General features: G+C 39.2%; 2 protein-coding genes across 6 annotated transcripts in view; one reads left to right on the forward strand and one right to left on the reverse strand.

The window, feature by feature from the left end:
• Nucleotides 1-6,217, reverse strand: part of Lmbrd2 (LMBR1 domain containing 2) — a 47,889-nt gene extending 41,672 nt beyond the window's left edge. Inside the window, exon 1 of one of the 3 annotated variants that reach the window (XM_063258069.1) lies at nt 6,008-6,217. The gene's annotated coding sequence lies outside the window, so the exon portion shown is untranslated. Of the gene's footprint in view, nt 1-5,670 lie in introns of all 3 variants that reach the window. The other 2 variants (XM_063258070.1, XM_003470219.5) reach the window with 2 other exon arrangements.
• Nucleotides 6,218-6,304: 87 nt separating this feature from the next.
• The window catches only part of Skp2 (S-phase kinase associated protein 2), a 49,407-nt gene continuing 39,531 nt past the window's right edge, over nt 6,305-16,180 (forward strand). Inside the window, exons 1-2 of one of the 3 annotated variants that reach the window (XR_010050437.1) lie at nt 6,305-6,561; nt 7,101-7,372. Coding sequence is in view for 2 of the 3 variants with exons in the window: in XM_013152845.3 (XP_013008299.1) it covers nt 6,518-6,561; nt 7,101-7,372 (316 nt within the window). In the remaining variant the exon portion in view is untranslated. The remainder of the gene's footprint in view (nt 6,562-7,100; nt 7,373-16,180) is intronic. The other 2 variants (XM_013152845.3, XM_003470170.5) reach the window with 2 other exon arrangements.

The following is a 16,180-nucleotide window of genomic DNA, read 5'->3' on the forward strand; positions in this document are numbered from 1 at the left end:
ACAAAAAAATGAATTTTCTATACATTTAATGGTATTGGGCAAACTGTCATGCTTTACAATGGACTGAGAATAAAATGAAAAGAATAATTCCTAACGTCAAGTCCTTATATCTTAGCATTTAAAATTTATCTTAAAAATTTCACATTGTACCTTCAGAAAAAAAGTCACACCGACTCTTAAAATATTACAAATTAAGACATTTTTAATTCCATATGTGAACAATTCTAATACAGTGTCATCTGGAGTTTCTCATTGTTCTAAATCCTTAAAAAAAAAATTTAAATATACTACTCTAGGAAATTACATATTTAAGAATCTTAGCAAATTAAGATTCTAGAAATTAGATACTTAGCAAAATAAAAGTTTCCTAAGATATTGGAAATCCATAATTTAATCTTTCTTTTTTTGAAAAAATATTTTCATTTTATGCTATTTTTTTCTAACAATTCAACTTTCAGGATTTAAAAATTCTTATTTTTGCTGACATGGTGGCGTACACTTTAATCCTAGCACTTGGGAGGCTGAAGCATCACAGCCAAGGTCAAGGACAGCCTGAACTACAAAGTAGGATTCTATCTCCAACAAAACAAAACAAAAACTTATTTTTTGCTGCCTCACAGCTATACTTTTCCATTTATCTACATAAATCTCATTTTCTTTAGTCACTTTACCTATTTTTATATGCAAAAACAATCACTGAATAATCATACATTTAAAAATATTCTTAAGTATAAATGTTGATGACATGGACATCAGCAAGTGGTTTATTTGATATCACTCTACCAAGAAAAACAATTTATCTTTACTAACTGAATTCAATATACAATTTTCGTTATGTCAGTGTAGGCCAGTTTGTTTTGCTCTAAATGATTAATATGTCAACACTGAGAATTAAGATCATATATAACCAAACAAAGATCAAAAAAATACCTCAAACTGACAACATCTCCTGTGAAAACTAGTTATGAAAAGAATGAAAACCTGAATATTTTAATAGGGTTAAAGGGGGCCTGGAAAAATGTAGCAGGATAAGGAGATAGATAGTAAACCTCATTTGTTGGTGTTTAAGAATGAAAATACACAGAGGACTGGAAAGAAACGTTCAACAATATAAAATAGCAAGAAAATAGTTTATTAAATGTGATTTTTGTTTATGATATATCATGTAGAGGTATTTCCTATATAAATTTAAATTTATTACAGTTCAACTAAATTTTCTTAGAGTCTCACAAAATTGCTTTCCTCTCTAGAGAAGAATCTCTAATTTCTAGTTTCTCAACATGCTAAGATTGCTTGAATCTTAGCACTAGACTCCCTGGATACCCTAATCGCATGTACTGGTTCCAGAGATGAGGGGAGGCCACCTTGTGAGTTAGTCTGTTTACTTCATCATCTGCTTCTCTCCTTTTAACCAAATGTTTTCTTCCTATGAAACAAGTGAGACCCACATTATGAAATGGAGATAAAAATTAGGGTTTCCTTAATCTGAAATGACAGTCACCATTTTAAAGCCTATCTTCGAACTTCTGACTAAATTCAAAAGAATAATTGTTAACAGAATAGCACCTTCTAAGATTTCTTAGGAATTCTGTAGCCTGTCCTGGCCATTTCAACTGCAAGTTTTCTGTGGAAATCTAAGGGTATCTTATTCTCTCTGATCTAGTTATCTGGAAATTAAATTAGAATTTATTACAGAAATTTCAGTTAAACTCTAATAATAAAAACTGAACAATCCAATAATTTAATAAGCCCAGCTTATTAAATAACTCATTGCTAGAAGGGCAGCAATTTGTCAACACATATAAAAAATCTTTCAAAAATTATGTATTCTTTGTCCAAGCAATTTCTCAACAAGTAACTTTTTTCAAGAAAAGCTAAAATGGCAATAAAAATATATCTACAGTATTGTTTTTCTCTATAGCATTATTTAACTCTGAAGACACAGAACTTAAATATTTGTATTAAACAGTCCCATCCCATTGCTGCCCACTGATTTTTTGAGAAAGAGTTAAGGATTTTATAACTTACTAATTCTACTATTTTAGCCATGCTTGACAGAGCAGGGGGTCTATGCTTAAATCAAACACTACCTAACAGCAACACTCTATTGCAGACAGTGATTAAAGGAGATCATCAGATCTCCCAGCCTAGGAAAAAGGAGATATGCATATACATATACATATACATATACATATACATATACATATACATATACATATACGTATCATAGCGGCTATCACATTGTAGTAAAGAGATAATGTCTAATTTTTTGTGTTTTCTTCCATATGTAATTTTTAATAATTAATCTATATTATTTTACAATTCTAAAATTGTTTTTAAAACAGCATAGTAATATGTAGATAAAATGCAAAGAAAATGAAAAGTTTTGCCAGATGTTAAATGCCTAAAATGACAACTTTTTAAAAATATTACACCTTAGCAAACCTAGGCTCCAAATTCCAACTCTATTTCATAATTATGTAACTTTTATGCAAGGCAGGCTGCGAAAGGAGGAAAACACCTTAGATAGGTTGCTATGATCAAATAATACACAAAGTAGAAGTTTCAGGCAATGTACATCTTCAATAAATGCCAGTGCTAATCTCTGCTGCCATACAACTTGTAGAAAATATCTGGTTGCCTCAGTGGTCTCTCAGCATGCCTTTACCCCTAACTGGTCTATTCCTTGTCTCCTCAAAAAATACTGTGACTAGAAAGCAATTGTTTACTTCTCATTCTCTGTAGCTCCAATAGTCTGGGCCCATCATTGTTGCTACATGAGAATGTTATATAGGCTCACAGCAATTGTTTCCTATGCTTCTCTCAACAAACTAGGATAATCTTCCTCAGTCTGCAAGGTTGCCCAAACATCCCTTCATGTTTGTTTTGAAAAAACAGAACACATTTCAGAACCATATCAAGAAGGTATACCTAACACACTCATGGCATTACAGAAAGACAATGTCATTCTTCTAGGTGCATGATTAAAACACAGATGGACTATCACAGGCCATTTGCTAAACTATAAGCATCTGTAGCTTTACAAAAATTTTCAAGGACAAAATTAGAAATATGTCTCTGACCCCAACAGTTGACTAATATTACTCTTCAAATATTACAATACGTTTAAGGAGAAGGTCAAGATCATACTACAGTTTAGAGGCAAATCAAAATTTGTTCCAGGTGATTAGAAAAGACAGGAAAGCCAAGAAGGGTAGCATGTCCCTACAATCCTAGTTACGAAGAAGGCTGAGGCAGGAAGATTTCAAGAGCCAATGTTGGTAATACCGGTCAACTTTCCTATTGGTAGCACAAAATACCTGACACCAAACTTAAAGGAGGAGAGGGTTATTTTATCTCACAGTTTCAGAGATTTTAGTTCTTGGTCAGCTGGCTCCAAAGCAGACATCATGGTAGAAAGGTATGGCAGAGAAAAGTTGATCAACTCAGGCCATCTAGGAAGCAGGAAGCGGGGAAGAGCCCAAAAAGATAGGAACCAGAGACCAGATTTAGTCCCTAAAGCCATACCTCCCTAGCTGACACAAAAGTATGCTTTACTGGTTTCCTAGGTAGCTCTCAGGCCAATTAACCTGGTGATCAAGATTAACCATCACACTGGGCAATTTATCAAGACCCTGTCTCAAAATAAAATTTAATTTAGTTTTAAAAGGACTGGGTATTTAGTTCAGGTAAACCACTTGCCTTGCCTGTGTGAATTTCTGGGTTCAATTCTCAAATAGAAAGGAAAACAAAACAAAAGAAGAGTATCAGGATGGAGTGTTACAGCTATCAAAGGGTATAATTAACAGCAAAGCAGTGAAAAGTTGATTTTACTCAAAATCAAAAGGTCAATTCATTCTATTAAATCTTAGTGCCTGATGTGTAGTTAAAATATCAGTTCCAAAACCTTAAACATTCAAAAACCAACTTAAGTCTTTTTCCAATCAAGATATTATTCAATATTATTTTCAAATGCTTTTAATGACAGATAATAGTTCTTTCAGGAAAACTTCAGAGGTTAATTTTGGAATTTGAGGAATTCTAATGCTTATAAGGAGAGAGAGAGCAAAAACTGGTAGCAACTGATGAAAACACAAATAAAAACCTGACAAAAATTTTATCAAAAGCAAACATTCCTAAGGACCTAAGTCATTAGACTTACTGTTAACTTACACAATTATCTTTACTCAAATATGTGACAAAATAAATAATAAAATAATAGATACAAATTAGGAGACAACTCAAGATCCTAATAATAAAAAACAAAAATAACCAGAACTAGAACTGAATAATAAAAAGTCAAATATGTCTTTAAACGATCATTATTCTCGTATTTAAGGTTTCAGACATAAAGCGAGTTCAGTTTATGATATAGAGTACCACAAGAAACTATCCCTCTCATTTAAAAATAAGAGAAAGCCATTTAAAAATAAGAAAAATAAGAGAAAGCTTTTGAAGCCATCTAAGAGCTGAGCTGAGCTGGCACACCAACCAAAGCCAAAAAAAGCCATATAGAATTAAACTTTTCACTTTACATGCAACAGTGGCACCAATTAATGTAAGCTAATACATGACTATAATCCATATGGGATATGTAGAAAGCATATAGCAAATTAGGGCTTTTTGTTCTTGTCCCATGTATCACGGAGCATTAAATCGATGAGAAATAAAAATCTGCTTTAAGACTAATCAAGGGAAATGACTGCAATTTTAACTAGCAGATGAAACCTTGTTGCTATGAAATCCTAAATAAGAAAAAAAAAACTAAAAGAGTTTTAAAATTTACTTCATGATATGACGGAATTAAATTAAAAAGCACATTGCTCTTTGATGTAAATAGAATTCCCCCTGTTATAGTCGATTTTCAAAAATGAGACTACTGAATACATATATAGTGGGGGCTGCATTTTAAAATATCTTCCATACGTTAATATTAGTTTAATGAATCTTGAACTCAATCTGATATTCTTAGCCTCATATCAACCAAAATCAATTTATTAACGAATCTCTTTATATCAATCATTGCTTTCAAGGGTAAATTAAAGGTACATAATTCCTTCCTCTGCCAAGAGATAGTTACTTTTCAAGCCAACCAACCACTAAGCTTTGAAAGAAGCACACACCTGGGCAAGGGAGATTTAATTTCAGAGTAAAGCAAGTAAGTTTGTTTGCACAGAAACACAAGAGTCTATCATACAGTACACTGAATTAATATTCTACTATGTTTGTGATGGAGCTTACTTCTAAACATTATAAATCTTTTTCGTTTTTGTTAGAGTTAGAATTCGACCTCGTTCTGGCTCCCACTGTTTTCCTAGAATCACAGTTGCAATACACTTTGCACAGTGGATTTCGCATGGTCATCCTTGCCTGGAATATGGCATGCTACCTACTCTAACCGCCCCCATCCTCTTCCAATCAGAGATAAGCTAAATGCAGCTTGTTTTTAGGGGGCCAAGCAAACGAATATAGTCGCTTGAGCCAGTATATCCAAATGGCAGCGCTGGTGGCGTCTTGCTTGCCTGGCAAAGCCCTTTACAACATCTTATTTATTCCCTTGCTAGCACGTACAAGGCTTGTTAAGACTGCAGGAGGACACACTGCTTCCCCACTGCGGTCCCCGGTTCCTCGAAAAATAAACTACCGTTTTTCGTTGGAACTGCGCTTTACCTTACAACAGGCTTTCACACTCATTATCTCACTTGATCCTCACTTCAAGCCTGTGAGATGTACCTCGTCGCCGTGCCAATTTTACAGATGTGGGAAGGATCCTGTCCACCGACGCCGTCCTAAGGGCGGCCTCTCCCCAACAGAAGCAGCTTTACGGCAAAGGGATCACTAGGTGTGATCCTCCGGGCTAGTAGCTTCTCTCCTGTGGAAGGCTGAGGCTAGGAAGGTGGGCCTCGCGGCGGCGGTCACTCACGCTCCCGGACCCCCGCTATCTCAATCTGCACTCGGCCGGGACTCTGACCCGAACGTGCCTCAGACGCCACCCCTTTGGGCTCACCGTCGGATCTCGCCAGACAGCGTCTGGAAGGGACGAGTAAACTGCGTGTCCGCCACAGCCGTCCAGGACTTGAGACCCACACTCAGCGGAGACGACGGTGGGGGTCACTAGAAGGCCTCCTGGCTCCCAGGAAAGAAAATCTCGCTCAGGCAAGCGGCTGACATTTTCCAGTCAATTGGAGCCCCGCCCACTTCCGTCTCCCCGCCTACCCCGCGAGGTGGCCAGCCCTGCGCCGCGTGGGGTTGTGGGTATTTGGAAGGCGGGCAAAAACTGCTTGTACCGGAAGTGGGAGCGAGCCTATGGAACTGCTAAAGGTAAGAAACTACAATTCCCAGCAAGCTGCAGGCACGGACGGCAACCATAGGGAGAGCCGATCGAGGAGCTCTGCGCGCGCTGCAGGGATGGAACGTTGCTACAGTTCGCGGGTCTGACTGCTAGGGGCCAAAACTGCACGCTGGGAGCAGCTACGCGCCAAAGCGGGAATCCAGGAGGCGGGCAGTCCTGCAATTAATGCACGTATTTAAAACTCCGGACCCAGTGGACGCCATGCACAGGTAAGTTGATTGCAAAGAAGTCAGACCGTGGCTGGACCTGTTGAATTCTTTTAGGCCGCGGATATTGCTGCATACTAAGATCGTTATTAATGCTGTTAAGTGAATGATTGCTTAGCCCCTTGGGAAATGTGCGGATTGATGGATGTTTCAGTGCGGGAGTCAGATGCAATTTAGTTTGGCTTCCCTAATTGGGTTTTCCTACTGCCGTTTACTATCACTGTGTGACTCAGTCTTTCCTTGTTTCCTCCACGGAAAGAAAGTCTGGAGGCCTTCTGTATGATCTTAAATCAGAAAAGACTTTTCTGTTTTTTTCTTTTCTTTTCTTTCCCTCTCTCTGTCTCTTTCTCTTCTCTGTTTTCTGTTTCCTCTTTCCTCTTTCATTCTTGGGAATTAGCTAGCAGTGGGCACATAAAAGACACAATTCTGTTAATTGCAGTTAAAGTTGTCTACGAAGCATAACTTGCTGCTTCTTTCATGCCTACCTTAAAATTATTTAGGGTTGGGTTTTCAAAGAGGAATGATATTGGGCCTTTCCACAGGAAGCACCTCCAGGAGATTCCAGACCAGAGTAGCAACGTTACCACCAGCTTCACCTGGGGATGGGATTCCAATAAGACTTCTGAACTGTTGTCAGGCATGGGGGTCTCCGCCCTTGAGAAGGAGGAGGTGGACAGTGAGAACATTCCCCAGGAACTGCTCCCAAACGTGGGCCACCCACAGAGCCCCCCACGGAAAAGGCTGAAAAGTAAAGGAAATGATAAAGATTTTGTGATCATCCGCAGGCCTAAGCTCAATCGAGAGAACTTTCCAGGTAAAGTATGAGGATAACATTGTCAGTTATGTAGGGGTGGACTGAACTACTTTGTTGTTAAATCTTTGTTAGAGGATCTTTAGGATGGGTTGCTTTTTAAATCGCCCTGTCTAGAAGTTATTTTCCAATGAAATGGGTCCAGCCATCATTGAAGTCTGCTGGAGTTATATGTAGTTTATATCTTTTAGTGTGCAATCAACTTGAAACTTTTAACCCTGTGAGAAAACATTCGTATGTTTTTCTTTAGAAGGGAATCTGGCTGCCCAAAGTCCAGCTTCGGGCCACTGATAAATGGGAAGTAAAAAGTGATCTGCTTGAAAGATCATTTTTGTTTATACTCTGCTGCTTTGAGCCCCTGGGTGAGCTTTCTGTTCTAACCACATTAATTATTTGTCAGTGGACTGCAAAAACAAATCTTAATCAAAATGGACAAGATTTGTCTCACCGGCCCGCTCTCAAATGGGCTGCTTCTGGTATGTTCTGTCTTATTGTGGCATAATCTGTTCAGTAACCTAACAAAAACTTAATTCAGTCTGAGTACCTCAATGTCTAATGAATACTTCAACATCTGATCGGTCATCACATCTTTCCTTCTTACCTAGTAAATATTTCTTAAATCTTCATCATCTCTTGCCTAATGTAGTACAATAGCCTCATAATTATTTCAGACTTACTTATCCCAGGGTCATCCTCCACAGGTAGAAAAGATTGTCTAAAATGTAAACAGATGTAACCACATATTAGCCTTTACAAATAGCGCCCAACCTCTGGATTTCTCAGTCTGATGAATGAATGTCTTCTGAATGGATCACAACCATGGAGTACTTACTCAAAGCCATAGCATCGTACAAGCCATGGCACCCTGTATTGACTTGATCAGTTTTTCTTGCTAGTATTTGAAACAGTAGTTCAGCAAATATTTGCTGAGTGCATACTATTTGTTAGGCATTGTGCAGGTGAGGAAGCTGGACAGTGAGCCAAATGTGAACATTCCTACTTTTGTGGAATAGGAAAATATAATTTTATGTAGTATACAAGAACATAATACTAAGTGCTGTGGCTAAAAATAAAAATAGAGCAACCCAGAAGATAGTTGGAGTCCTAGAATGAAAAGATAGATTCCAGATTTAAACAGGGTTTTGAGGAGGCATATAGAAGACTGGGGGATGTGCTGTCCTCTTATCTTGTAGAACAAGCCCCAGGCAAAAGGAATAGCCTTTAAAAGATCCTTAGGGAGAGACTTTTATAGGTAAATGGGTGCAACTGGAGACCATGCTCATAAGTGAAATAAATCAAACTCACATATATAAACATCAAATTGTTTCCCTATACTAAGAAGTGGAAAGAGTAAAAAAGATCCAGAATGTATTAGATATTGTGAAATGGGAAGAAACTGTATGAAAGTAAAGAGAAACTGGGATCGGGAAAAGGAAAAAAAAGGAAGGGAAAAGAAAAAATAAAAAAATAAATAAATACATATATATATATACACACACACACACACACACACACATATAAGTTAAAATAATTATGTTACTGTTATTCCCCTATTATCTTCTTTTGAAATTTCATATTATTGCTTTCATTGGTTTTTTTTGTTTGTTTGTTTGTTTGTTTGTTTTAAAAAGACCTGTTTACCTAAGGAACACAAGGAAGCCATGCAGCAAAAGTGGAGTGGATGAGTTAGAGTAGGGGCAAGTCCACTAGAGGTGGTCTTTGTTTTTTTTGTTTTTTTTTTTTTTTTGCTGTCGTTGTTTTGTCTTTTTGAGACAGGCTCTCACTATGCAGTTCAGGCTGGCCTTGAGCTTACTTTATAGCCCAGGATGGTCTCAAACTTGCAACTATCGTCCTGCCTCAGCCTCCCAAGTGCTCTAGAAGTGTGTTAAGCAAAGTTGTGATGTGATCTGATTGAGCGCTTTAAAAGGAGACCCTGGTGCTGCAGTGAAACAGTAGTGAGTGGCAGAGAGAAGTTTGAAACTTGTTGGAGGAATGTGAGGATGATAAATAGTGGTCAATTAGGGATATTAACATTGGAGACAACAGAATGAGCAGGCTGTTGAAATTGTCTATAGAAGCAATCAGAGACTGACAGTAAGTAATGATGGAGAAGACAGATTATAAAAACATGAAGTCCAAAAAGTAAAAAAGAGAGGCTGGGGATTTAGCTCACTGGCCTAAGTGCCTGCCTACCAAGCCTGAGATCCTGAGTTCGATCTCTGGTACCAAAAAAAAAAAAAAAAAAAAAAAGTAAAAACCAGGAAGTCCTGTAGAGCCAAAGTAAATAAGTATATCTCTTAAGTCCTCCTCTCCATCCTCTTCTGTGGAAGGGTTTATGGGCTGGGTATTTGCTTTAAAAAAAATTGCTTTCTTCTCCCTAGAAAAGATACTTCAATAGACAACATGGGGATCTACATTAAGAATTAATCAGAGAAACAATAGAGAATTGGGAGGTTAGGCAAATCTGAATTTGAATCCTTAATCTGTTCTTTGTCTACCTTGGAAAGTTATTTAAGCACCCTTTCTCTCTCAACCTTAGTTTCTTTTCCTATGAAATGAAGTAATACTCCCCACTTTATAAGTGGCTGAGAGAGCTAGAGATTGTATAAACCTCTTAGCATGTTGCTGAGATATAACACTCATCAAGTAAACCCAGTTAATATTAGTCAAAAGAGGCCTGTGTTTGTAGCTCACTGCATATCACACAAGACGCCTAAGTTCAATACTATGAACAGAAACAAAAGTCCAAATATCTGACATCCATTTGGAAGACTACTTTATTTTTCTCCATAATTCTCTTACTCTGCCCCTGATAGTGTAGAACTTGTTTTCTTTTTTTGTTTTTGTTGAGATGGGTTATCACTATGTTAATGCAAGCCAGGCTTGAACTCACTGTGTAATCCAGGCTAGCCTTGAACTCATGATAATCCTGTTACTTCAGCCTCCTGAGGGCTGGGATTCCAGACATACGCCACCATGCCCCGATAGACGTCTTTTTCTTTAAAATTTAATGTCACTCCTGTTTTAAGCAACTGGCATATGGCACTGGAAGTTTGGTGTTTGACCAACCAAATATGGTGAAAGACACTTACTTCTGCTAAGATGAACAGATTTCAATTAAGTTGTCTTGTGTCAGGAGTTTTCGACATGAAGTGTGATTGCTGTATATCTTTCCACATTCACACATACACAAATTAAGTAAAAAAGACTTTTCTTTAAAGCAAGGCAGTATGGTAACCAGATAGAAATATAGGGAATGGTTTTTCTGTCCTAGAAATTTGCAGATCAAGTTAGAGAGAAAAAATTTAAGAGCAGCTCACTCTGGAAAATATGTGGCTTCTACTAAGACCACTAACAGAGGGGTAGCTCAGACAGTAAGTGCTGTAGGAGAGTGGCGACAGACCTATGGCAGGCGTGACTCAGCAGGCTGTGTGTGTCACCGAAATCTAAAAGGTTTGCCATCACTGTTCCAGGGTGTCAGAGAGGAATTCGGTGGTACAAAAGTGATTGAGTTCCCATTCAGATAGATATGGACCATCTTCCTTACCTTGAACAACAGTGAAAGTTCCAGGGAAAAAGAAGAGCTGAAATAGGGCCAATAATAAGTCTAGATTTTAAAGTTGACTTAAGAAAAGAAGTGACCTTTGTTTTTTAGTAACTAAGAAAGAGGTATAGGAGAGGAAGCTACAGGAGACAGAAAACAGTAGTGTACGTTTATGTGTCCATGATTTACATACATGTATATTGATTAATTGCTGCGGAGGGAGGCAGGAAGGTGTCCAGTGATGCAGAATGAGAGGCAGCTGGTGTAGAGAATTCCTAGTAAGCCTCCATAAACCTAGGCCTTGAGGATAGCTGTGTCCTCATTCCAGGAAGTTTTGCCTCCAGTTGTCAGGACAGGTGGCTGACAGCTCTGCCAGAATTGTGGTAGGATGGGCCATGCCTACTATACATACAGATCTGATGACTGGCCTGGGTGTGAGTTTTTGTTAGTTTTTTGCTAAGCAGTCTTTCCCTGCAAGCTCCAATCTAGCCTCACATCTGGCAGCAAAATCTTTTTTATCTGTTTACTTTGAAAGATTAGCGCTGTGGGGCCTGCTGTACCAGCATAGGTATGATTTGCCCTGGGGTGAGCAATGGAAGACTTGGAAGGAAGCAGCCTAGCAATGAGGCCAGTAATACGTGGAAAGCAGACAGTCACATTTTATTTATGATCATTCAGTGCCTATTCTCTGCCCTTTAAACAGGTGATGTTCTGGAAACTGTGGTTGACTTAATTTGTTGATCAGCTCTTCCATGGCTGTTAGACTGTTTGAAATTCCAGTCCGAACAAAGGTTCTCAGAGTGGAGACTAAAGTTCAGAGTATACCAGAATCTCCAAGGGAACTTGTTCAAAGTTCAAGATTCCTGAGATTCTCATCCAAGAACTTTTTTTAGGACTGGAAACCTGTTTTAATACCCCAGGTGAAACATTTTCATGCAACTTTTTATTTGTTTACCAGTAAAGAAATAGATTTTATATTATAATTCTTGATGTGTATCTGAGGTAAGAGTTTCACAAAAGTATATTTCTCCTTACCAAGATATTTCTAGTCAAACTTACTAAATGAATTTTATGATAAATCAGTTAGTCTCAGCCAACAGTTCCCAAACTTCAGTTCTAAGGGAGACTTTCAGGGACTATCCCATTCATCTTTGTGTTTTTCAGTTTCCTGTTATTCATTCATTTGTGTATTCATTCATTCATTCATTCATTTTAGCAAATACTCATTAAGCATCATTCTTGGGATTGGGAATATAGCATTGAACATGAGTAAAAGACCTTGCTTTCATAGTTTATATCCTCAACCTTATTTCCCAAGTTCCAGTTTCTATCGTTTTTGTTTATTCCTTTCATCCCCAGGGTTGAGCCCATCTTTCATAGAACTAAGAGTTGTAGAACCAAGGTTACACTGGGACCCCTATTGCATTTTGCTATGTTTTGTTTTAGCCAAAATATATTAAAAGCTAGTACAGTCTCATGTTTTCTCTTTATTGTTTCTGGGAAGAGGAAGAACTCATTAGGAAGGTAAAATGTGGATGTAGTTCCCCAGAAAGGAAGTGTTGCTATTTAAAACAAGCCAGGAAAACCACTTGTGAAGTGAACCCCTGGAAGAAGGAACGGTGTCAGAGCCTCAGTGCCACATTATTGAATGCCAGAAAAAGAATAATTTTAAAAGTCAAAATTTGGGATACTAGAATTACTTCGAATTTTTAATCTAAATATGAGTTCTGAGAAATAAATAGCTGAAAAATGCTGAGTTATCTGTATTACAATGACCCAATGCATAGAAAACTATGCTTTTTCCAGAGGAATTTGAGAGGCACAGGAATTGATCGGCCACAGCAGTGGAAAGTTGAGTTTGCACTCTGTAAGTGATCAGAAGCAGTAGTGGGTGTGGGTGATCCCCAGCATGCTCTGCTTGGGCCAATTTTTGATCTTTTCAGGCTCTGAAATATCCCTTATCAGCATCCACGATACTGAAGATGAGAAGCTTCAGGCCTAATCATTTATTTCCTTTTGTCTAGGGCTGGTGTGCAGCCTTTATAGATTTAACAGGAGCAAGCAAAGGCCTCTGCATGCTCCTTTCCTCTCAGCAAGCAGACCAGGCAGCAGTGTAATCAAGAATCCAGGAAACAGATGGCTGGTGTTTTGAGATTTAAATATGGCAAGTAAAATTGGATTAAGTGTGTCACAGCCTAGATGCCAGCCACTAGAACAGCTGTTAAAGACCAACTTCCATCCCCATGTGCTGAGAGAGCAGCCAATTCCAGGCTGTTGCACCCCCATCCAGGGACCCTAGGATGGAGAGTTGTCCTCTGTCAGCAGAGTACATAGAGCCCCAGGTGCTTGACTTTTATCTAAGGCTGTGCGCATCCCTGTTCCTTCCGCTTTGTAGTGAACCCACTGGAGCCTCTGCGGGTTAATATTTCATGCCTTCTTGCATGTATGACTCACTATCCTTGCTAGATTCCTTCCCCAAGCAAGTCTGTCTTCTCACTTTTTGTCAAGTTGTAGAATAATCAGGAGAGCCATAGACTTACTTAGCACATGATAGAGCAGAAAGAGGGCCTGTTTTGAATTCAGACTGGGGTTTGAGTCCCACTCTGCCATGTACTGTTTGTGTGACCTTGTACCTTTTATCCTAGTTGTGGCTTCTCTTGATCCCCCAAACCCCACCCCCATATAACCCTCTCTCCCCCAAAGACTGCTGGTGTACTATAGAGGATACATCATTGTACACTCACCTCTCTTACACCAAGGGTACTGTGCCAGTCCTTTATAGGTCCTGCTCCCCCACCTCCAGTGCTCCCTCCCCAAGTCATCACACTTTTACTTTTGGTGACTGCACCTTCTTGGGGAAGGGGAGTTTGGAAACTCAGAGTTGCCTTTTGCTGCAGTCACCTAGTTTTTGATGAAGTTATTTAAAGCCATTAAGTTAATTCTTCATTTTTAAAATGGGAATAATGCTGTACTTGATACACAAATAGCTGCAAAGGTTAACATCTAAGACTTTTTAGGATTCCTAATGGATGGCAGGTTTTTAATTCATCAGCTGTGTATTTATTTATTAGTTCATCTCCCAGGGCTGCCACTGGGCAGAATCTGTAGTTTAATCTAACTCCTACCATTAATGGACTGTCAAGCCACACAAATGTTGTAGTGGAAAGTAGATTCATAGGCTAACCTTGTCATTTTACAGATGATGAAATAGATCCGAAGAGGTCAATAATCCTCCTAATCTTTAAAATAAAGCTAATATCCTTCTCTGGGATGCCAGTCATTCCTTTGTAAATTACCACTTGGTCATTTTCTAATATTCAGTTCTAGGCTCTGCCCTCTGCACTGAGCATTAGTAATTCATTGTTGGAAGGTTAGACAGACACTAGGAATCACAACATGTACTATGTGTGTAAAAGTGCGAAAGGTGTAATGTACTTGGGAAATATTTATCAAGGGCCAAATATGTGTCAAGCATTGTGTCAGATGTTAAATTTGCAAGCTTGGGCATAGAACTTTAATGGTGACCTAGAAAGCTTCTCTGAGCAAGTAAAATTTCAGCTGAAATCTGAGGATTGAGTAGGATTTGGACAAGTGAAAAGGGAATTTGCAGCTCCTCCCAACTCTGAACTATTCTCTTGCACAACTCTGTTACTAGGTTTGCTGGCCTCTGTGTTCATTATTATGTCAGATTTTTCTCCTAGTACTTTGTCTATTTTCCACTGCTGTTCTTGATTCCCTATATCTTCCCAGGAAAAGAGGAACTGACCTAATTTATTGATGTATTTCGTTTATCTCACTCGCTTTGCATTTCACAGCGAGCTTTCCCAGTTTCCTTTCCCAGTCATTGTTAGTGGTCACTATCGGTGCCCCATCCATAGCCCTTGGAGTTCACATCCCTTTCTGCCAGTGGTTTTCTGCACATAGAGATGACTCCCTTGAGTGTTTTCTCCTGGCAGCGAATGTTGGAGAGTTAATGTTGACTCCACAACTCATCACTGCCAGCAAATGGTAGACTCATAGCTAGCACCCATGTGTTTGGGTGGGACAGCCCTGGGGCAGGTTCCAGATAGTTTCTGGGACTCCCTAGACCATTTGAAGCCATTGCCCTTAGTGGTAATTGCTTATTCACATACTCTGAGTTGTCTTCCTTCCCTTACACGTCTGTCTTCTCCGCTTCTTCCTGTACTTCCTGGCTTACTTCTCAAATGAACTACTTGAAGTCAAACCCTCAGTTTCTGCTTTTGAAGATGTCAATTTTAGACAGATTCTAAACCTTCCTTATTCCTTCGATTTTAGCTCACTGATAAAAATTTGAAACAGCATCGAAATGAAAAGGCAAATATGCAGATTTAGTTAAGACAGGAGAGGAACAGAAATGAGAAAGTTGACTCCCCACTGCTGTTAGTTTCTCGCCCTTCTGACAAAATACCTGAGAAAAACAACTTAAGGGGAGGAAAGATTTATTTTGGCTCATGGTTTCCATCTGTGGTCAGCTGACTCCATTGTTTTAGAAACATCCTAGAAGACGAAAGCTGCTCACCTCATGGCAGCCAGGAGAGCTAGAAAATCCAGAGAAAGAGGCCAGGGAAAAGATATAACCCCAGAGGTCCTCCCCCTCTTAGCTCTCCCTTTCTCCAGGCCACTCCAAGTGGCCCACAGAGCTTGTGAACTCAGTGAATTAATCCATTTATAGGTTCAACACCTTCATGATCTGATCACCTCCCACAGCCCAGCAGCAGCCTTGGGGGACAGTTTAGATCCAGAGTATAACAGCTGTATTACTTAATCTTCCTTTATACATCATTTAATGTTCACATCGTACAACTATGTGAGATAAATCTGTTTATGCTCTCTGCTGCAGATGGAAAACAGGCCCAGAGAGATTGAGTAACTTGCTGAAGTTTGCTGACTTGGGGGCAGCATAGCTGGGATTCCTCTCAAAGTTGAGCTTGTCCCTCAGTTGAGTAGCTTTCAGACTTGCTAGGGAGGCTGCACACCTGGTATCAGGACAGCTTTGTAGGTCATTGTGCATTTTTAACATATTAAAGTCAGACTATGTGAGGATTGAAAGGGTTGCTGGCCCAGACCAGACACTGTAGCCAGAAAAAGCCTCAGCCAGAATTGGGGAGCTCCTGCCTCCCCAGCCCCTAGAGATTTACCTGTAACCCTATATCCCCCACCCTTCGGAACCTGCCCCTGGCGCCAAACGTGTGCCAATGAAATACCTGTGCATCTCTAATGGCCTTAGGGCACTGCCCTAAGCTTAG

This window comes from Cavia porcellus, unplaced genomic scaffold (assembly GCF_034190915.1).
Source record: "Cavia porcellus strain 051 isolate PalLab524CR breed Dunkin Hartley unplaced genomic scaffold, mCavPor4.1 scaffold_11, whole genome shotgun sequence".
Lineage (NCBI taxonomy): Eukaryota > Metazoa > Chordata > Mammalia > Rodentia > Caviidae > Cavia > Cavia porcellus.